The 23,849-nt window shown below is 38.3% G+C and overlaps 1 protein-coding gene across 2 annotated transcripts; it reads right to left on the reverse strand.

The window, feature by feature from the left end:
- Window positions 1-3,665: 3,665 nt before the first annotated feature.
- LOC149183429 (YTH domain-containing protein ECT4-like) lies at window positions 3,666-8,653 on the reverse strand. 2 transcript variants are annotated; one of them, XM_089417119.1, is made up of 9 exons: window positions 8,087-8,653; window positions 7,063-7,142; window positions 6,769-6,943; window positions 6,594-6,667; window positions 5,933-6,484; window positions 5,201-5,791; window positions 4,891-5,103; window positions 4,641-4,790; window positions 3,666-4,540 (listed from the first exon to the last, which is right to left on the reverse strand). In XM_089417119.1, the coding sequence occupies exons 1-9, from the start codon at window positions 8,136-8,138 to the stop codon at window positions 4,199-4,201; spliced, it is 2,229 nt and encodes a 742-aa protein (XP_089273245.1). In that variant the 5' UTR covers window positions 8,139-8,653; the 3' UTR covers window positions 3,666-4,198. The 2 variants fall into 2 exon arrangements, with proteins under 2 accessions (XP_089273245.1, XP_089273246.1); XM_089417120.1 differs by having other exon boundaries at window positions 6,769-6,940; window positions 8,087-8,652.
- Window positions 8,654-23,849: the final 15,196 nt, after the last annotated feature.

Below are 23,849 nucleotides of genomic sequence, written 5' to 3' on the forward strand. Positions count from 1 at the left end.
CTATTAAATTTTGGTTCTGAAATGTTTTTAAATTTTTATAATTAATGCAACTTCACTACAAATATTACTAATTTAATGTCAATTATTCAATGAATGATTTACCTTAAAACTTGTGTTGTTAATAACTTGTGTTGTTAATAAATTCAAACACATCTTTATTTCATATTTAAGAGAAACAAACAAACTTGCCTGTGGGCTCTCAAAAGTGAGTTTGTTGTGCAATTGAACCATGAATTCAATCTTTATTTCAGATTTGGTTGTGAAAACAATGAATTTTTTGAAAACGGAAATGTGACTATTTCAGATTTGGTTGTGAAAACAATGAATTTTTTGAAAACGGAAATGTGAATAAATTATATAAAATGAATATCATTTTTGTTTTCCTAAAAGAAAATTACAAGGTAATAGCAATGATGTAATCTACTAAAAAAAAGTGAGTTGTGCAACCATGAATTCAATCTTTATTTCAGATTTGGTTGTGAAAAGTTCAAATAAATTATATAAAATGAATATCATTTTTTGTTTTTTGAAAAGAAAATTATGAGGTAATAGTAATGATGTAATTTACTAATTTTTGTTAATTATGAATATAAAAATATGATGCAAGCCTGATTTATCTTAAAAATAGTATGATGTACGGCTTATTATCTTAAAAAATACAATAGCAATTAAAATCCACTTTATATCATAATTCCGATATAAGTATAAAATACATCATGAAAATGCTATTAGCTTTATCACCATTTTAGCTTCTTTTTAAATATTTAAAAACCCACTTTATGATATATAATTATAAAATACATAATGAAAATGCTATTAGCTTTAGCATCATTTGAGCCTTCTATTTTTTAATGAATTCTATAATTTAGATTTGGAATTTGGTTTTATTTTTTAATTTTAAAACATTTCGCTAGTGTCGATTTATATATAAAACAGATTAAAAATAAATTTTAAAAAAATGTATATTTATGTTAATGTGCCTACAGCACTAAGTCATATACTAAAACATACCTTCAGACATACTAAAACAGATCCACATTCAAAATTCAATCTCTCAGGGATACGTCTATGTTGATGTGGGTCAATTCATTGGATATTATAAATCCGTCTATGAAACATGTTTGATTTCAAATATTTTTTCATTCACGAAAATTCAAAAGCCATGGTGAATATATATAATAATAAAACTCTGCTTCCTATAACAAGCTATACTGAATATCATAAAAATTAAATTAAACCACCAAACAAAAAAACTATTGAGCATCTAATAACAAAAGCGCGTATAATTAAAATTATCCTGTGCCCACCTTTCAAAAGTTAAGACCATGTTTAAAATAAATAGCTCTACAATTAGTTATAATTTCTAATTTGAAGGATCAGAATTAGCAACAGTTAAAACTAGACACCAAAGTCAAAAGCCCATGGGGTCCACAATTTTAACTCACTTTAACGTGACAGCAAATAATTTATATTTTATAAAATAAAGCAGAGCCTCTTAGTTCTATAGTTATAATGGGTATTATTGTAGTCCACGGCAAAAAATCGACCCCGGTTTATCATTATCTATAAATGTTGGAGAATGCCTGAGCCACGTGTTAGAGCACCGCCTTATAGCCTGTGATGATGGCCTTCAATGAAGCTTTTGACCTTTTATATGTCATAATATACCGCCATCAAAATTAACCGTCACTCTTCGACAACTTTATGCAGTTTTTTATCGTGTGTGAGATGATATTCAATGATGGTTGATGTGTCAATTCGAAATGTCTAGCATTGCCTACTCATATATACAGTTATCTCCAACCTAGAAATTTCTGGAAAAAAGGGACATAAATCTGTTGCTTCAAACTTGAAATTTGACACTCAAATATACAGTCATCTCCAAACTGGAAATTTCTGGAAAAAAGGGACATAACACTCATATATACAGTTATCTCCAAACTGGAAATTTCTAGAAAAAAGGGACATAAATCTGTTGCTTCAAACTTGAAATTTCTGTCATAAAAAAGGCATAAATCTGTTCCTCCAAACTGGAAAATATCTGGAAAAGAGAGATCTCCTGCCTACCAACAAACAAAATGGACCCATTTCTGAAGCAAAAAGGCAGATATCTGAACTCCCGCCTGACACAAAATATTTGGGCATTATCTGCTGAATCAATCAATAAATCTGGCCTCCAACTGCCATACAAGCGCTTTGGGCATTCTCTGAATCGATCAGAGAATTGAATAACATTGAATTTAAACGCCTCGGCTTTTAAAAGGTGCATTTTATGTGATGTGGCCCCATAATAGAGCGCAAATTTACAGAGATTACAACCGTCCGTGTAATCCATCCCGCAGACAAATTTCCGAGTTTTTAAAACCAAACTACAGGTTAATAATGGACAAATTTTAGCCACCTCAGTATTTAATTTTGTGGAGCATTATAAGTGGAACCCACGTGTCCAATTTCTCGAAAGTCTAGCTATCACATCAAATAATTTGAGAGGTGGGTTACTGGTAGCCAAGAAAGTGGCATTAAAGGATCTCGAAACATTTTATTCACATGACCCCATTTATTTAATATATTACGCCCTTATCCTTTTCATAAAAGAAAAGAAAATCGCCTTAATTCTGAAACATATTTATTTTATACCAACTTGTCGTATTACCCCATATGGATTGGGACAAGGGCAGAAACTAAGATCACCAGTCTAGGGAATGATAAAGTTTATCAGTTCATTGATTATAATTGGCCGTAGATTTTCCCAACCAACATTATCTCCATCAAGTCACTACTACCAGATGCCATGTGGGTGCATTCATGGTAAGACACCCATTGCTGATTAAAATAAAATTTTCACATGCCATTTATGAATTTCAGTGCTCACGAACTTCAAAAAACTTTTTGTTATTCTCATTTTCATTGTCAATCTGAGATATTGTTTTACTGAGCACTGATAATCGTGAAACTTTACCATTTTTAGATTCACAAGGCGTTATTTTGAATTTCCCCATCGGAATTGTCAGTTGATTTGTTTAAATTCGAAACACGTTTATGTTGAATTTTCCGATGGAATTGTCGGTGTCGGTGTACCATGGTGTGGAGTTCAATAAAACAAATGCTGGTTTTTCCGAAAAGTTGCTGCCATTATAAACGAAGTGGAGTAGAATAAAGCACAAATACTGAATCTTATCAGAACATCGTGACCATTATAAACAAAGTGGAGTCCGATAAAGCACAAATAATGGTTTTTATAAACATCGTAACCATTATAAACAACATATAATGTTTTGTCCTCGTCGATACACCCTGGATACTCCAAACTGCTGCCCAAAAATAAAAACGTGTGGAGTGATCCCTCGTTAGTTGATGGGTACTGTAACTAATGCGTACATTTTCCAATATTTCAGTGCAGCGTCCTTTTAGAGTCCATTGGATACTCGACAAAATATCAATTAGTATCACTATTTTTACCTTGTGTACCATATTGTGTAATTTAAATTTTTCTTTTGGTCAAACAATAAAAAACATAGAAGAGATTGCCCAACCTACACTTGGTGCACTCTCAGGTGCAAGCACATTGAGACATCCAGACTGGCTAATTCCATATGGGAAACAAACAGAAAAGCAAAAAACTTGCATGGTAGCAAAATTCAAATGCATCAAATTGTCACAGCAAATAGCACAAAGGCGGATCTCTCTTTATTGATCCATGCATTTAGACAGAACTTTTTACAAAAACGTGTAACCACTCAGGCAGAGCAGATGGGAAACTGCTGCTTTTCACGGAGAATTTGTGAAAGCTATACATCCCCACAACAGTATTAAGAGTGAATTTACAAGAAAAACGAAAAAGAAAAAACTAGAAACCCAAGATAACCTAATTGGCAACAGATCTAAACGCTATACCTACCTACATGGCCGAAAACCTGCCTGTCCCCAAATTGTATAACAGGAAAGAAGAATCAACCCCAAATGACAGCCAGTGCAAGTATTGTAGTGCTTGCTAAATTTTGTAGATGTCCACTGGCCTGTCATTCTCTACCGATCTCAAATCTCCTTAGTACTTGTGTGCTCTGCCCGCTTTATAGATGGACTGCTGTATTGCTGAAATAAACATCAGCATGTCTTTTACCAGTGCTGCATTAGAACTGACATCTTACTGACTGCAATGGTGCTTCACAACCAAAGTTCTGCAAGCACGCCTTGCAAGCTAGCAACCATTTGTTTGCACTGGTTTCTCTGCTACGTCACCATTAGCCTCCTTTTTGAGCAAAGATGATATTATTGTTGTCTTCCATGCTTCTCCAGATCCTGCAGATATGCCCCTCTCTTCTGAAGATGATAAATTATCTTGACTATTCTGTCCATCTTCTTGGTTATTTTTATCTGTTGTGGAAGTGGCGACTGAAGTCAAATCAGCTGATTGTTGCGGTCTAGATTTAACATCTTTATCCTCAACGGATGCCTCTCCTGTTCTTCCGTCCTGTGTCTTCAATGCAGACTCTTCTGGGTGTAACTTGTTAAATTCACTTCCAGGTCGAAATTGAGAACCCTGAGGTGAACCCGGCAACCCAAAATATCAGTACTAGATCTGCATAAAAATTCAACTATAACATGATTTACCAAAAAAAAAATAGCTTTTTAACACTTGCCTGTCTTTGCTGTTGTACTTGTTGTCTAGCTCTTTTCTCTTGCATTGCCTTCTGGCGGCCTTCATAGAATATAAAATCATCTAGAATAGACGTTTTGGAAACATAATCCTTAAAAATCTTCAACATTTCTACACCTTTATCTAACATTACCTGCGAATACAACAACGTAAATTACCTGAAAGTAATATAACCATTACATTAGAGAAGAAGCATTTCAAGTGGGAGTCTCAGATGCAAACAATCAACTTACCTCCTGAGTATCCCTACTGTTTGTCACTGGCTTATTGTCATTATTTTCCAAAATAATGTGGCGTAGTTGATTGTTAGGAACATCCTTTACAATATGCCATTTCACTGGGAATCGACCACTCCACTTATCTTGCTGCCAATAGTCTACACTCTGATTGAAGTCTACAGGCCCTGTCATCTCTGCTACACCACAAAATTGCCCACTTGCATTAACCTATAAAACACAAACAAAATAAGTTAGACTCATATTTAACGTATTAGATTTAAAAAAAAATAGCATAATAGTTGGTAATCCACTAGAGATAGCTCACCGAAAAGAATAGAAAAATGGGACATCCACCAGTCTTCTCTTGGGACTCCTTGTAAGCTACATCCAACTTTTTGTTCCCATTTGGAGTGCTGGCCCATACACTATATTTTATGCTCTTGTGAATATCATCTTCACTATAAGATTTTATGATGAAAAACTTTGCGTCTGGATACTTTGTTACAAATTCAGGTCTATTATACTGGTCTCTGTTCGGAACAACATTAACTTCCTCACTGTTCCCATTTGTATTTGCATTTTGCCCCTTCACTGTCCATGGGGTCCCAGGAACAACCCGTTGATTCCTACTAAACCTAGCAGTTCTTGGTCCTCGGTTTTGCTCATTTAGGACATCCAGATTTTCATTACTGTTCATCATTGCCCCGTTACCTCGTCCTCTTGGTCTACCCTTGTCAGAAACATTCCAACTCCGCCCATTTGGTCTGGATTCAAACCCATTTGTCCCAAAACCAGGACTTGATCTACTGGATGTTTGAGGATATAGTCTGTTAGGGGTGTACACTCTGTTCATGAAGCCAGGACCGGGCCCCATCCCAGCAGGTGGCCTTGCGTGTGGTACACCATGCATGTGTGGCTTCAGAGAGAGTAAGCACGAAAAACTAATTCAGAACGAGAACCAATATTTGTCTCACCAAAGAAAACTTACATCTGAAATAATCCTAAATATATCAAAATGCAAACAAAAAGGGATAAATAGCAACAGTGAGTAGCATACCATTACAGGAGGTAATGGCCGCATATTTTGCCCAAGCGGACCAGGAGATGTAGTCTGTGAAACCACTGATGACACTGGATTACTTGTCGGAGGCCTATATTGGCCGTCTGAAACTAGTGGCCCATCAAGCCAAGGAGCAACAGTCCTGATACCATCATGGTTTGCAGGCAAAATACCCCTGCCATATCCACCATTAGATGGTAATAAAGGTATTGGATAGCTAGGTCTTGGACCCAAGGGAACACCATTAGTGTTCCCATTATTAGCATTACCATTTGTGCTGTCTACTGTTGCCTGGTCAGAAGCCGTGGACGTTGACACTTCTCCCTGTGGTAGGGGAGGAGTCGGAGGATGAACATACTGTGCACCTGGAGGTACAGGTTGCTGGTAAAAAGGACCAGTATATTGGAACGGTTGAGGTCCATATAACTGACCATCAGCTCCCATAGTTGGCACTGGAGTGCCAGCTGGAGAATAAGGGCCGTAAGGCACTTGGGGAGCATATCCAAAGCTAGGGTGATAAACAACTGAACCGTTATCACCATAGACACCCTGCAAGATCATATAGCTCAAACCCATCACTTTAGCGTTCCTACAGCAGAGTACTCCTTTCCTTTTGCAATAAAAATATGAGTTAAATTAATACAAGGAAGAAACTTACGGAAGCAGGAATCTCAACTCCATCAGCATTGACATATCGATAATCATCCCATTCACCAACAGGACCATCGTAACCTAATAGTAACATAAAGGATTTTCAGAACAATATAACTGTCATCCGTCTCTTCATTACTGAACAGTAAAACTATATCGTGAATTTAACATTAGAAACATACCTCCATAATAATAAGCCTGGGGGGCATATCCATTTGGAACATAAAACAAATTTTGATCCAAGACCAGGTCTTGTAGAACAGGAGTACTGGTCCTATCAGTTGAAGGCACAGTCCCTGCTACATCACCACTACCGTTGGCACCTTCGCCAACCACATACTGAGGTGACGGAGACTGCTTTAAAATTCAAAAACTTGTTAAATCTCACTTTTATATTGGATAATTACACAAAAACTTGCAATCAAGGCATTACAAGATCGGCTGACATAAGAAAAATCCATAAACAGAGTAAGTACCTCCTGTTTTGTTGCATCTGCAACATCTGCTGGCTTCGCTTGGGGATCCAGAGACAAATTTTGCAGTAAATTGGTGGCTTCTGAAAGCAGAAATCAAGAAGAAAATAAAACAGCCGGAATGACAAAATATTATTAATATAAATGTCATCGATCCAATTCCTGCCTCATTCATAGCTCGCAGAATGGTAAATTCATCAACAAATAAAGCAAAACATTAGTATAACATACAATCTATGCTACAGCAGGCAACAACACTCCGGGAAAAATACAAAAGCCCCATTAACAAAGGTGTTCAAAACCCGTCACTCAGAATAACAAAAACGTTTTATGAGAACAATAAGATGAAAACAGCGAAGAATAACCGTTGAAGCCCAATTTACTCATTAGATCAGGACAAATCGATATAGAAAAGCATAACTAGAATCCCGAAAATCCTTAAGGTGAAATACACACCAGGGCTTAATAGATCCATATCATAGAGCACGATACGAACTCCCTAAAAGCTCATTTTAACATTCACGGCCAAAATAAACAAACCAAATACAGCCTCACCTTACTAAACCAATCCCAAATAGACATTCAAAATAGTAAAAATGGCCAGAGAATAGCTAGGATACAATAAAAATAACATGGTCAAGAAACGGCCAATGTTCAATGGTAACATACAGTTTCCACACACGACAATACACAAAATACCGAAGGGCTCCCACGAAATCCTAGTCCAAATTCTAAAAAGGAAACCCAAAAAGAAAAAACCTCGACCTGAATACCGAAGGGCTCCCACGAAACCTTAGTCGAAATTCCAAAAAGGAAACCCAAAAAGCAAAAACCTCGAGCTGCCAGGCTACTGGAATAATAATCACATATTACTCTCACCGGTCTCAGCAGTAACCAAAACATGACCTCATCGAGATGCAAATCTAACCCCATTCCGATAAAAACCCTTCCAGAAACCCTAGACCCAGAAAAAAATTACAAGTTCTTGCAAGCTATAAAAATACAGATCACAGAGAGCAGAAAATACCAGTATCGACGGAGTGGATAAGTTCAGCTGCTTGTGCCGAAGCGGCTGCCATCTGTGCTTCCTTGAGCTGCCTGATGAAAAAAAAAAAACGGCGAAACCCAGAAACTAAAACCTATAACCCTGTGAAAGAGCACACCGTTGGCCAGAAAATACCGAATCGACCGCCGGAAAAATTACGAAATAAAACTCACAGCAGCAGCCCGTTATACGTCATTCCTGCATACCACCGAAGAGAGAAAACTGGAACCGACTTCACCGCCTTCGCGTACAACCGTAAAAGCGTTTTCCGGTCGAAGAAACCCGCGTGTCAATCAAAAATATTACCGACTTGCAAAGCCGTGTACAAGATTGAAGAGTAAAACCAAGGTCGGCTGCTAGCCCCCGAGCTTCGTATTGGAAAAAAATTGGGTTTTTTTCCCGAATGGTTACAGTGGATTCTCTGCTGCTATAATAATGTATCGATCCAGTAGCCAATGGAGTAGAATGAATATGAATGAATGAATATATGGCATCAATCTCTCTCACACACCACGCCGCCAGGGTTTCAAAGAGAATATTAAGCCCCCCCTGAGTCGCTCAAATAGGCACCACGCTCCATTCTAAACAGGATATTGTCCAAACCGCTGGTTTTTCGATTTCCCACGCTGTTTTCGTAACCCTAATTTGAAACGATCATGGCGCAGGGGATTAGGGTTTTCAAGGGATTCGATTTGCCTAATTTAAGAATGTTTTGATAATAATAATAAAAAATAATTAAATTTAATTCTATGTTGAGGTTTACAGATTGAGCGATGTGATCCTATGACTCGGAAAAGAAATAAAAAAGGGGAAAGGAACCTAAAAGTAACTTTAAAAAGAAGGAAAGATAAGAAGGGAGTAGATACAAGGTTGAACTTGATTGGAAAAAAGATGAGAAGGGATAGATACAAGGTTTAGCTTTAATTTTTGGGAAGAAAAAATTAGGGAATAAAATGTCTTTTAATAATAATTTTGATGCATTCCTAATGGAGTGGTGATCTCATAAATATATCGAGCAAAAACAATTTTAAATTTATTAAAGGCGAAGAATATATTATAATATTTAAATTTATTATTGGTGAACCAAAATGTATATTGATGTAAAGGTGTGAAATAAAGTTAAAATTAAAAATATATAATTTTTTTATATAGTTTTTTAACATATTTATATCTTTAATGTATGTGGATTTTGAAATAAAAAATTATGTTTAATCTCTTAATAATTTTAAGAAGGGCAAATTAAATATTTTTTTATTTAAATTTCTTATTATATAGATTAGGTATATAAGTGGTTATTAGAAGTTTTATGGTTTTCTTTTATCATTTTATTCTTTTTATATATGTGTGTTTCGATTATTAGAAGAGCCACAAGGAAATTTGGTTGGCTTACTATTTAATGCAAAAAAATTTGGCTAAGAAGATATGATTCAGAGTATTTATTCTATTAAAGTTACTTAGGGTTTGCTTTTGGTTCAACTCCATGACACAAACCATTTGTATGGATGACATGCTCTATGAAGGACAAAGTAGTTTGTGTATTGGGTCTAGGTTGGTTGCGCAGTTGGGAGGAATGGTCATTATCTTCATTGCTTAAGTTCAATTTTAGTTTTGCTAATGACATTTTGAGTTCTTAATGAGTATATTGTTGTAATGGGCTTGATCCATATGTTGACAAAGCCTCATAATTCTACAAAATTTGGTTTACTCTAGATACAATACTCAAAATGAGAAGTATTTGGTGGGTTTCTCTCGTATATGTATTTCATGGAAAAAGAAAAAATAAAACATGTCTCTATGAAATATGAATCCTAGCTATGTAAAATAACCACTTCATTTAACCATAAAATTATCCTTTTAACACAAAGTGTGTGATGATGAACTTTCATCCATACTCGAGTTATGGAAAGTTTCCTTTGATTTTGTTAAATGTTTGTTAAGTGTTGTCTATTCATCACTTATTAAGAGGTGGAGCTTCATTTACACATTTTTGACATGTAACCACTTGACCTCAATTAGTTGAGTCATTTATGAATGGCTCCCTTACAATAGTGTGCCAACCACTTTTTGGAGAGATAAAATCTTAGTGGGAAATATAATGTTACCTTGCTTTCACCAACCTAATTCATAATAATAAAAAAAATTATTAAGAGAATAAAGTAAAAGTCAACAATGCATTACCATTACCTTATGTCATTATTACATGAGCAATTATTTTGTGTTGGAATATATTGTAACATGTAAACAATTAAAGTGAGCAACATCCTCAAAAATAGTTAATTGTTACACTAGTAATCACACCATTGTCATGAAAGATGGCCACAGGAGAGAATGTAAGCAATAGCCCACACAACATTGAGCAACAAGACAATGTGAATGAGCAAGGTGTGTACATAACAGTAACTACACAAAATCACATGTTAACCATTATATATAGCAAATGGCATAATACAAGTACCTAATGAACCATCGACACCCTCCCAATTGCCTTCTATGCAATTTTCCTTTTCTTTAGTTTGTTGTGTTTGGTTTCTTTATTGTTGTTTTTCTACATTTTCTCATTATATATACTTAAAACATTAAATCATTATTATTAGTAAATATGTAACACCCTCCTCCCACATTTACCCAAGCTAACCAATCCACCAGGGTAAACATGTGACGAAGAGTTACTATGATATGATTCAACTCCCCAAGTACAGTTAAGGAAGTGGAACCGATAAGACAAGACCAATCTGACCTTCCTAGGGAGCTATAGAACCCTCAGGAGACAACCAACCCTTCTAGGTACCCAACCCCTGAGACAACTTGATGTTTGTTGATCTAGACCCCCAATTGCTCCCATGACAAGTCATGCATGCGACTAAGACGCTTCAGTCGTTCCCATAACAAGGCATGCATGCGACTGTGCCATTTTTCAAGCAGTTATGTGCCAGCGACCTCGGATTCTGTGCGACTTTTACAAGGCTAGGACTCAAGCCATTGCCCAAAACTTCATGAAACTCCTAAAAAAAAATAACACTGAGATAAGGTTACTAATGCAAACACTTGACCAAGGACTTGATCTGACCTCTACTAACCATGACAAGAATTTCGTCAAACACATCGTAAACATGAAATCTACAGGTTATAACAATGTATCTGAACATAGGAATCTCATACTTATCTGAGAATTGTCAAGAAGGATTGATATCTCCTCCCAATAGTTGCATTGTTATCGATTAGGTCATTAATTCATTATTATTTCATCTACTAACCAAAATTTGATGAAAGCCATATATTAAAATTATCATAAAACATGCTCATAACCAGCAAATAACCAAAGATATATCAATAATGAAACAACTATTAAAGCCACATAATGACAAGCACATTTGCCCATGAAAATACCAAAGGAAAAGGAGCTCTTATTAACATATGCAAATACAACCAAGTAAGGGGCTTCCATGTACCACCTAACCATAGATTGGGCTAAACCAAATCTCTCCTTCAGCCAATCACCCATGTGTCATATTCCAAGCATGAATGTGGGATCTCATGAAACAAATCAAAAAAAACCAAACTAGGGCTTCTAGAGGCCAAACCACCTTAACCCTCAACTAGTGATTCCACCTCACAGTCAAACATCACTAACCATCACCAAATCGGTCTCTTCCCAAGTTGTCTTGGGCTCCAGAGTGTTTGTTCCAACCAAGGCTTCTAGGACTAGTAACTCAACCCACAGATGTTGCCAGGCTCCAGAGTGTTTGTCCAACTAGGGTGTTGTCATTCGTTGCATTGTGGGTTTCATTTGGTCAAGGTTACCCAAAAGCAGTGAAGTTAGAAGCCACCTTCCAAGGCCACAGAAGCTCTCAGAGCCAAGTCGGTCCCACTCCATTACATAGTCCCCGGAATTAGCTTTCCAACGATATATAGAAGTCCCAAAATGGACTTCTGGATCAAAAGATACGGCATGTTGAATATCAGGAGTTTTGTCACCTTAAAGTGGAAGAAAAGAGCTTATCAGAGGGCCCCGGGCATAGCAAGTCAAGCATATTAGCGGTGGACATAACCCGCATATCAGGCACCTCGCAGTCCCTCATTCCCGCACCCTGCATCATCGCAGTCTCACACATCGACTTTTCGGGCATACCAACGGGCCTCAGGAGTTCATCGGCTTATCGACCAGCCATATCCCGCAATCCCGCATCTCACATTCTTACATTCCCACATTCTCGCACCTCGAAGTCCCGCAGCTTCACAGTATATCCCACATATCGGCTCTCAGTGGGGTCCAAGGGCACAGTCTTAAGGTCATCAGCAGTTCACAGTGACGAACGATGATATTGCAGTCCCGCGATATCGGCGTCGGCGGATAGGTGGGGTTATAAACTTAAAAGACTAGCGAATCGTCGATTTTGCAATATAGTGTTACATCGTCGAAGGAGGCCGAGAATCGTTAACAAAGGAATTCCAAAAAGAAAAAAAAGAGCCCTGGTGACCTCCTTCTCTCTCCTCCACGTGGTGGTACAGCGTATCAGCGACGGGCAATCCTGCAATCCCGCATTATCGACAATCGGCGGAACAGAGGGGCTACCACTCCAGAACCTTGCGGGGTGCGATTCTGCGATATTGTGTAAAATCGTTGGGGAAGGGCAAGATCATTTTACGAAGGAAACCCATGCAAAAAACAGGGACGGGCAGGTCATTTTCACTCTCTTCCTCGGGGCCACGTGGCGCAATGTGATTGGTCTTAATGGTTGACATGGCAACTGATGTCATCAATGACGTGGCAGTACGCAGGACATGTGGCACTCAATTTCGGCTCTTTCTGGGGTCCTATGGGGTCGTTTCTGGTTGACACGTGGTAGTGATGATGTCACCCCGAGATCGGTGATCGGGGATCGCACAAAGTGAAATTTCATTCTCCGTTGATATCCCTCTCGGCCTGCGATTGCGATAAGGAAAAATGCCCCCTGATTGCGATAAGTTATTATGACATGGTCTATAAAAATTTCACGTTCGAGATATCGGCTGATGCGGTATAAAGAGTTATCAAATGCTGGTATTATAAAGGAAAAGGCCCCCCGCACAGTAGTGGAAAGCCTTAGCGCCCGAAGGGCTAAGCCCCTAGTTCCAGCCCCCAGTCATATGGAGAAAGTTACAAAAGGGGAGCTAAAGTGAAAAGGGCTAAGGGAGGTCGGGTTTCATCGATTCACAACATTTTGTACAACCAGAGGCCAGAATGAGAAAGTTCCCCCATATTGCCATCAAGAGAGACTCACCCAGTACATCAAGGCGTCGATAGTGCAGGACAGGGATTTAAAGGGCGTGATGGGTCGACAGTTGTGGTTTTAAGAAAAATAGATGGTGCATTCAAAGCATGGGATGGGCTGATCCAGAAGAAGCCTACTGTGACATGGATCTGGAAGTCGGTGCCAAATGAAATAAAGTCAGAAATGACAGAGGTTGGCGAAGTAGTGCAGGAAGCCATACCGCAAGTAGAACAACCCCTACAACAGAGATGATCACAGGATGGGAAAGGAGAGTTTTTGTGTAATTTTATCTGATTATTTCTTATTTATTGTATTGTAATGTGCCTCCTTTCATGAGGCATTTAATTATGTAATATTTTTGGGCCACAAAGACATTTATGATTGAGACAGCTAGTCAACCCAATAGCTGAGTCTAGACTAGAGATATTTTGTTGTAATGAATGTTCTTGCTTCCCTCTCTAGATAAATAGGGGAAAGAAAGACTTAACAAAGGTTTAGAAATTCTATAGAAAACACTACATGCTATTTTCAAACTGTATCTCTTTGTAACACAGATTTTTCAGAATATCAAGGGAATGGTGGTGATTCCATCTTCAAGAATTACAGTATGTGTTCCCTCCGTTAAAACCCATTTTGTGTTCATATTTCTTCTCTGTATTCATGCAATTATAACTACTAGAAATATTTCAAGCTTCCTCATAGATTTATTTTTATTGATATGTGAATGCAAGTGCCTATAATTATATCAAAAATTCACTTGTCTCAATATTTTTGATGCAAATACCTGTGTGGACTATTGAAATCATATCTTTAAATTTGCAACACATGAATCATAGCGTTGAACTCCTCCTTCATCCATTATTTCTGCTTGTAACTCAAATAAGTATATAAATCCTTAATGCCTTAAGCTCTATGTGTTAAGTGTAGAAGTCTTGAAGCCTTATTCTCTATGTGATGAGTTGCTCCTTCTCTTTGTCCTCTCTCATCTACTCTGCAAAAGCTTATTAAGTTGTAAGCGCTTTTTCTACTCAGCCTCCACTATTTTTATGCATATTTATGAGATCTGAACCTGTGAAGAAGTACCAGAAATTCATGTCTTATTTCTTTGGATAAATGAACCAACCCATTTCCTATATATGTATCTATAGAACATAAGTGATGTCTCCAGTTTCCTGTAAATCATTTGAGACGCACAAATCTAGATGTGCCCTGGCACTGGTCTTGTAAGCAATCCAAGGCTGTCTCTGGGAGCTACAACATCTTCTAGCGTCATTGTCAGGGAACGTATTGAAGGATTTTTCCCCTGGGAAACGACAAATTGAACACTCTTTGTGTAGGTGAGAGAAGTCTGTTTTGGTTGCATCCACATCACCTTGGCGACTTCACACCCCCCATTATCATTCATCATCATGGCTTTTAAAAGACCTCACACTCGCTCAGATACATCTCAGCAAAAAGCCCCATTTGTATCTGACCTAGAAAAAATTAATTTTTAGGGAAGTCTGGAAAGAGAAACCCCCCCCTGCTGATACTACCATCTCACTAGCCTTTGAAGCTTCCTCGTCCAGCTCTCAGCCCGATGTTACTCACTACTCAAGATTTGTTCCTAAGGCCTTGACATACCCTGCATTCAGTCTAGCCACTCCCACCACTATGCTTTTGGGCCAAGGTCCTCAAGCAAACCTCATTCCCCCTCCGTTTATCCAGATGGATCTTCCAGGTTTTTCGCTAAATAAATATGCACCTCTAAATTTACCTCAGCCTCTGAGTGCAATGCACCATGGCTACCTAAAGCAGTTGCCTAGATTCAATGCAGAAAATGACAACATGGCACAGAGTCACATTGAAACCTTTAGTGCTTTTGTCGAGAACATAAACATGGAACAACTGGATGTGGTCATGATACTTTTTGTACAATCCCTCGATGGAGAGGCTAGAAAGTGGTTCAAATCCCTACCCAATGCCTCCATCACTACTTGGGAGGAACTTAAAAACTCTTTCACATAGAAATGGGGTGAAAAGAGAAACCATGAGTACCTCCTCATAGAGTTTAACTCCATAAAGAAGAAGCCAAAAGAGGATATCTCATAATTTATAAAGAGGTTCAACAAGCAATACAATAACCTATCAGTTGAGATAAAGCCTCCTCCAATTGCTGCCCGAGTAGCCTTTTTGGGAGCATTTGAGTCTGAATTCGGCTTTACTTTAAGGGAAAGGAGGTCTATCACTTTAGATAAACTCCAAATCGAAGCACTTGAGGTGGAAGAAAATTTCGCCTTAGTAGGAAAGTCAAGAGAAAAGCATGAACCTACTGAGAACAAAAGAGGGAAAGAAGAGGCATCTTCCTTTGGTCGAGATAGAGAAGCACCATACTTGAATATGGATGAACTAGAAAAACTCATCAAGAGTTTATCACAGAAGGTTGGAAAGATTGAGATTGAGAACAAGAGCCTCTCCAAACAGAATGCTCAAGCCAACAACCGAGGTTACAACCTGCAGTATAGAATACCTCCATTGCAAATACTTCCAAGGGAGAGAAAGGAGCAGCTCGACCAAATCCCTCATCCTTTATACTTAGAAGATGGTCCCAATGAGCAATTGTCGGATACACAGGAGATGCAAGGAAATTTATATTCCGCTTTCCATGAAGAAGAATAGGAGAATATGGCTCACCAGGAGGTCAAACATGTTCCAACCAAGGCTTCCAAGACTAGTAATTCAACCCCAGGTTGTTACAGGGCTTCCAGAGCATTTATCCAACCAAGGCTCCAGAAACTAGTAACTCAACCCACAACCAAAGGAACATAAAAAAAAGGAAGAAGAAGAAGAAGATAAAACCTATAACACCATGGCTATCCAGGAAATGGCAAGGTTAGGCAAAACCACTATCAATCTAGGCAATCCTCCATGCTAATGATAGATCATAACCAAGAAACCACATCCATGTGCCATGCATACCAAAACTAGCAAGGAAATCATACATGTGACTCGGTACCTGCAAGAAAAACCCGTTGTAGATGTCAAACCCAATGTCCTCTTGTGCTTTCATGATTTTCCTTTGCCTTCTTGCTCCAAAGCCCAAGTATGCCACAATGCTCCAAGAAAACTCTAAGTGTGCAAGAGTATGAGAAAGAGGGAATAAAAGAGAGAACTCCAAGCTAAAACTGACAAAAAGCTATGAGTTGATCCTCAAAAGCCTTGTTATCCATGGGGCCTCTATTTTCTTCATTTTTCCATTATTTTCCTTCATTTTCCTCCTCACATGCAACCTGTAACCTTTCACCTTCCTTTTCTCCTATTTTCCATTATTTTCATAAATAAAATGTCAAGTAATGCTTCTTTGCCTTTTCAAATCCTTTGTCATTTCCTTTGCCAATTTTCATACCCATTAATTAATCGCAAGTGATCCCCATCACTATATTTTTGCCCAACATTTAGCTTGGAATACATGTCCCATGACCTTGGTTATTGTTTTGCCTTTATTAACTTTATTACATGGATTTTTTACCAAGGCTATTTCAAAATAACAATTTATAAATTATTCCCCATGGATGGTGTTCATCCAACGGTCTATGGGACAAACATGAAGCAGAATAGGTTTAATGCATGGTGGTAGGTTTCCCCCACTTGGAAATCTACATGGCCACCTTGTCACCCCGAGACTCGATCCAAGCAGGGTAAGTTTCCATCGACTCTGAAAGCAAGTGTACGAAAGCTCGAGAACATATATTGGCATCGCATATCTTACACCACCTAGATCAGGGAAGCACTTGTGGCCCCAAAGAGGACAAGGATGCAGCTAGAATTTTATGGATTGGAATGAAGTTGGATGCATAGGCAGGCAAAAGAAATTGGGAGCCCTCATAGTTCATAAACCATGGCGACCACTCCCTCAGCCGTGAAATTTTGAGACAACATGTTTGGATTTTAGGCGATATGCAATCCTAGACATTAAACACTTGTAGTTTGTCATCGTGGTTGGAGGTTCTTTGTGATCATTCAAGTTGATCCCTTATGTGGATCTCTTCTTCTCAAGTTTGGCCCTCTACTTCTTGTTCCCTACAATTTGTATTAGGATTCGCATCATTTTATGCTTTCGTTATTTTCTTTGGTTTGGTATTTTGAATTTTGGTTCTTTGTCCCTCTCCTTGGCCACCTTAAGTACAGAGTAAGGCTAATAAGGATTTAAGGCTAATTTATGATTTAAGGATATCTATATAATTAGCCTTACTCTGCACTTGAGGTGGCAAATAAAGGAACTCATATCATTGTGGGAATAACCTTGAAAATGTATATATGTTGGAATAGTCTTCATAATTATTCTAATAAGGAATATAAGGAATATTTGAGCCTAAATAGTTACACTTACAGTTATAATGAAGATATGGATTACGGTGGATTAGAAGACTTTATACTTTTCACTAGCGTAGCACCTTCATGGCTAGAGCTTCCTTCAAACCAAACTTCAAAATTTGGTGCTTTTAACTCTCAACGGTGTGTTATCGATGAGACATACAATCCCACATGTACCCAACACTTATGTCCTTCCTCTTACCAAAACATCGGGTTATCGAGAAAATGACCTAAAAATATTAACAAAGGAAAATCCTGCAAAACCAACTTTCTTTTGGACCTTGCGTTAGGAATCCTTTATATTATCTATTTGTAAACTCTTCATGAGTTGACAACATAGCACATTGAGATATCAAATACGAGATGGTTGGATTTGAGCTACACTTCTAAATCTTTTGGTATGGCACTATCCCAAGCATCATACTACACTTGTTGGCAACTTCTTTATTAATTATCATGACAAGGGGGCTAGGGTCACAACTTTTTTTTTCTTTTCTTTTATACTAATATATTAGAAAATGCCCCCAAAAAGGCTTAACACTAAAAATCCTTACAAAACCAAGACTTTTCATGCCTTGGGACAACAAATCCTTCTATTAGTTGTTAGCTAATGTTCTATCTATTTGCCCTGTCAACTAATAAACATTGGGATATCAAAGCACCGAGGGTATTGGAAATGCATTATTACGAAGATCTTTGGTACATCGAGACTCCGACGTGACATATGTCACTTGGTAGAAATATTTATTTTGCCTATATTTGTTAATTTATAGCACCCATGAACTGAGATAATGGCTAATCTAAAATATACCTTTTTAATAAATTTCCAATATGGTGATGTGTTAGGCGTCTTAAGCCCTTAGGTGCTACACCTAATGATCCAGGTGGATCTTCAAAAAGTACCAGTGGCATGGTAAAAAACTCAAAACTCAGAGTGGCAAAATTTGGATAAACTTAGCATCAGATCGAAGTGTTCGTTATCCTGATTCCAACGGTGTGAACAACACTCAAATCCGAGTTCATATGAAGAAGATAGAGCAAGTCAAAGTTTATGTTTAACTTGTCCAGGTGGCGGGAGGAGATGATGTGGCAGACACTCTCAACGAATGGGGAAGCACCAATTGGCAGGCTGCCATTGGTCCCGCATATTGCAGAAGAAAGAGGTCGCGGCTTAAGGAAAATCGGCCATTGTTGCGATGCGATCAAATCGCAATCGTATTTCGCAAGGGTTAAAGAATTTGCCCTCGAAGCAAGCCAAGTTGCGATGCGATCGCAATCGCAAAATCATGTTGCGATTTGCGATATTGCAATCACATTTTGCAAATGGGAAGCAGTCGCATGTTGTATCAAAATTGGGTTTCCGCCGATTACGATTTGCGATATGGACCCCTGGACCCGATATATTATATATTGTAGTTAATAAGTTCATTGGGTCCACGGTTATCGCATGGCAATTGTTATATGGGCTTTGGGTCTACCCTTCGATTGGAAACACCGATAGTAAAGGGTCATCGGGTTAAATGCACAATTAAATAGTTTTTCCATATTTGAAAGAGTTGTTGCCATGTATTATTCAAGGTTGAGATTCTCTGTATTATTAAATCAAACCCGCCTGCTAACTTTGTCGTTTGTTTGGAACTGCCCGGGTATTGAGAGATTTTACCGCCAACATATATAAAGGACTATTGTGTTGGAGAAAGGCAGAGAGGACTGGAAGATTAGGTCATAAGCCATTATGCGCAAGAGACCCTGACTTGGCAGCAGGTGGGGACCTCACCTTGAGTAGCAAAGAGGTTCTGAGAAGTTGCAGAAGGCCCGATTATCTGAATTAGGTGTTCGGATAAGCGTTTTTGCACGATTTTCACTAGGATTTTAGTGGTATTGTCTGTTTCTAAAGATGGGCTCTCCATTCTCTGTCCATATTCTAGCTTGGAGGTATAAGGATTGTAAAGAATGTTGCTTGTACTTTTATCTCTTTTTATGCCACTTAATGAAAGAAGGCCTCCCCACTATTGAGCAAGGCTCGAAGACGTAGTCCAAATTGGACGAACTCCATAATCAAATCATTGTGTCATGGTTTCATGCTTATCTTGTTATTTCCGCATCGTTTTATGTGCTTTTGAGTTCCATGGTTAATAAGTTCTGTTATATGTAATTTTGATGCATCTATAAGCAAAAGATCTTGGATCAAGTTTGGTATCAGAGCGGGTCTTTATTGATGTGAATTGCATGAGTATATGCTAACTCAGAACAAGATGTGAAAAGGAGAAGGAACACTTAAGTCCTTTGATCCTGAAGCAGGACGTGCACAACAAAGAAGAAACATGGCAAATGAAGAAGCTCGTTGGGAAGAGGAACAAAATTTCTGCAAGGTATTCAAGAAGAGCCTCCTCCCTCTCCTTCTTCAAGTGATAGTTCTCATCACTCTAATTGTTTGGCTCTAATTTTGATTCCAAACATACATCTAAGAAACTGTTCTTCAAGCTAAATGTAAAGTTTGACCTGCCCCTGTACAATGGATAATGTAGTGCATAAAAACTTAATAATTGGATAAGACAGACAAAGGTCTATTGTCAGATCCATCAGATTGAAGAAGATGAGGCAAAGGTCCTATTAACATCTCTTCGACTGAGTGGCACTACTCTCATTTGGTGGGAGAGAAAGTTGCAGAAGGGCAACAAAAATTTGGGTAACCTTCTTTCCTCTTGGTCCAGTTTTATTTCTACATTGAAAGACAAATTTTACCCTTTGGGTTATAAACAAAAGGCACTAATGGAATGGAAATATCTAAGGCAAGGTAAAGGCCAAAATGTGCAAAGCTTCACTGAAGAATTTCGGAAACAAGCATTGAATTTGGGCATCTCATTAGATTCGCCCAAGACTGTAACTAAGTATGTTGGTGCGCTACATAGTTACATAAGACACTCACTGTTATTGTTCGAGCCTACTACGATTGATGCAGCCAGCGTAAAGGCGATTCATCTTGAAAGTCAAGGCAATAATGACAAAGATGATCAAGCCAAGAAAACACCATTCAACCCTCAGCATGGCAAATTCCAAAAGAAAGGCAAGGGGAAGGCCAAGTAGATCGTTGCAGCCAAGAAAGAGGATGGAGCAACACCATATTGCATGCATTGCAAAACAGAAGGTCGTGACGAGGACCACTGTTGGAAGCTACGTCCGGAGCTGAGACCAAAGATATTCAATGGAAAGGGAAAGCAAAAGACAATGGCAACAGCGCAACAGGACCTTGGATCAGATTCCAACGATGAGACATTGATCACAGTCGTGGGCGCAAAAGGTACTCCTTTTGTTAATAATAGTTCTGATTCAATTGAAAGTACTAGTTATTTGAATGAGCCTGTAAGTAATGAGCGAAAGAGAATTGAACTATTCCACATCAAGGTTATTATAAAACACACAAAGGTGGAAACTCTGTTCGATTCAGGTTCCTAAGCAAATTTAATCTCAGAGTCCTTGGTGAAAACGTTAGGCCTCGCAACGAAGCCTTTTGAGTCCATACCCACTTGGTTGGGTAAGCGATAAAGCACAATTACAAGTAACCAAGCAGTATAGGGCCAGATTTGTTATTGCCTCCAAATTAGTTGATGAGGTAGAGTTAGATGTTGTGCCTTTGGACATCTATGGAATTATCTTGGGAAATTCATATCTATATGACAGAAAGGCAATTTTCTTTCAGCACGAAAATAAATACCACCTCACAAAGGACAGGGTAGAATATATAGTCAGAGCTCATCATACGATAGTTAGTGATATCCTTGTAAGTGCAGGACAGATTAAACGACTAGTTAATTCTAGTACAGGGTGCATGCTCATGGCAGTGAAAGCGAACGAGGTTGAGATGGCTAACACTTTTAAAGGTTGTGATCCTGATCATTAGAAAGAATTGTTTGAAATTATTTCTTACTATGATGGATTGTTTCAGGAACCGAGAGGATTGCCCCCAAAATGGGAAATCCAACATGAGATCCATTTACAATAGGATGTTCCTTTACCGAATATTGGCATGTACAGGATGGCTTCTATCGAGATGGAGGAGATTAAGAAATAGGTGCAAGAGTTGTTAAATCAAGGGGTCATCAGACCGAGTTCTTCTCCATGTGGCTCACCGATCGTGTTGGTGCCAAAGAAAGACGGCACATGGAGAATGTGCGTAGACTACAAGGCGCTAAACAAAATTACGATGAAGAATCGATACCCTCTCCCTCGCATTGATGAATTATTAGATCAGTTGAAAAATTCTGTCTATTTTAAAAAACTGGATTTGCATAGTGGATATCACCAAGTTAGAGTTGCAAAACAAGACATTTGGAAGATTGCATTCAAAACCAAACAACGGTTGTTCTAATGGATGGTGATGCCATTCAGACTGTGTAATGCTTCGACCATGTTTATGAGGGTAATGAATGATCTGTTTAGGCCTTTTCTTGATAACTGTGTGCTTGTATATATGGATGATATTCTTGTGTATAGTAGAACAACATGTATGTCATGTGAAGAAAGTGCTTGATGTTCTCGAAAAATAAAAATAAATAAATAAATAAATTGTATGTAAAATTGTCAAAGTGTGAGTTTGGGAAGACCTCTCTAGTTTATTTAGGTCACATAGTCGGTAATGGGAAATTGAAAATAAATCCCTCTAAAGTAGATGTGATTATGAAGTGGCATGAACCCACAAATGTTACAGAGGTTTGAAGCTTTTTGGGCGTGGTACAGTATTGGAGAAGGTTCATTGCAAACTTCTCTATTATCGCAGCCCCCTTACACGCATTGACAAGTGTGAAGCAAACCTTTCAGTGGGGAGGAAAGCAGCAAAAATCCTTCGACACGCTGAAAGAGAAGATCAGCACAACACCAGTGCTAGCCTTACCAGACCTTCAACAACCTTTTGAGATTGAAACAGATGCCAACGGATATGCCATGGGCGTTGTATTGATGCAGCAAAGGAAGCTTGTATGTTACCATTCAGAAACTTTCTCCCAGGCTGTTGTGAATTATCCCACGTACGATAGGGAGTTGTACACCTTGGTCCAGAGTGTAAAGAAGTGGAAACACTACCTGATTGGCAAGGAGACCATCATCCATAGGGATCATCAGCACTTGCAGTACCTTCAGTCACAGACCAAGCTTTAGCAATCTCGTCATTTCATATGGATGGGATTCCTCCAACAATTTCATTTGGTAATCAAATATAAGAAGGGTGCCAGCAACAAAGTAGTATATATGCTTTGTCGCCCTCCTATTTCCACATCTGTAGTTTTTCAAAATGCTTCTTTATCTTTAGAAGGTTATGCTGAATAATATGCTAACAATAATGATTTTAAAGAGGTTTATGCAAGACTGACTCGTGGATCGCATGTGGATAATTATTAATTGCAGGGAAAACTATTGTATCACCTTGGCAAACTGTGCATACCCATTGATGAAACGGTACATGTAATCCGAGAGGCTCATATCTCCTTAGTGTTTGGTCATTTTGGGGTTGAAAAAACTTTTTCGTTTACAAAGGTTTTGTTTTTGGCCTCATATGAAAAACATGGCGACTCGCTTTGTAAAGGGTTGTGGGTTGTGTTCTGTTTCAAAGCCCTATAATAGAAAACTTGGGCTCTACACACCACTCCCTATTCCGAGTCGATCATGGGAAAGTGTGTCCATGGATTTTGTAGGTGGTTTGCCTATATCTAGGAAAGTTCACTACTATTTGTATGTCGTCGTGGATTGTTTTAGTAAAATGTGTATTTTAATGCCTTGTAAAAATCAGGTCACTACTGAGCAGATTGCTTATCTTTTCTTTCAGCATGTTTGGGTCCATTTTGGGTTGCCCACATCTATTGTGTCAGATTGAGACTCTCGCTTTCTTGGAGAGTTTTGGACCAGCTTGTGGAGAATGATGGACACTAAGCTGAAAAGAAGTACGACATTTCATCCATAGACCGATGGGCAAACAAAGGTCGTCAACCACACTGTGGTACACTTGTTACGAGGCTATTGTGGAAAACATCCCAAGTTGTGGGATGAATAGCTTCCTTATGTGCAACATGCATACAATCGAGTGACACATTCATCCACATAGAGCTCACCATTCGAGACATGTTTTGGCTATCTACTAAGGGATCCCT

Source organism: Pinus tabuliformis, chromosome 3_2, assembly GCF_031772625.1.
Source record: "Pinus tabuliformis cultivar Carrire ecotype Pingquan chromosome 3_2, CPIR1, whole genome shotgun sequence".
Classification (NCBI taxonomy): domain Eukaryota; kingdom Viridiplantae; phylum Streptophyta; class Pinopsida; order Pinales; family Pinaceae; genus Pinus; species Pinus tabuliformis.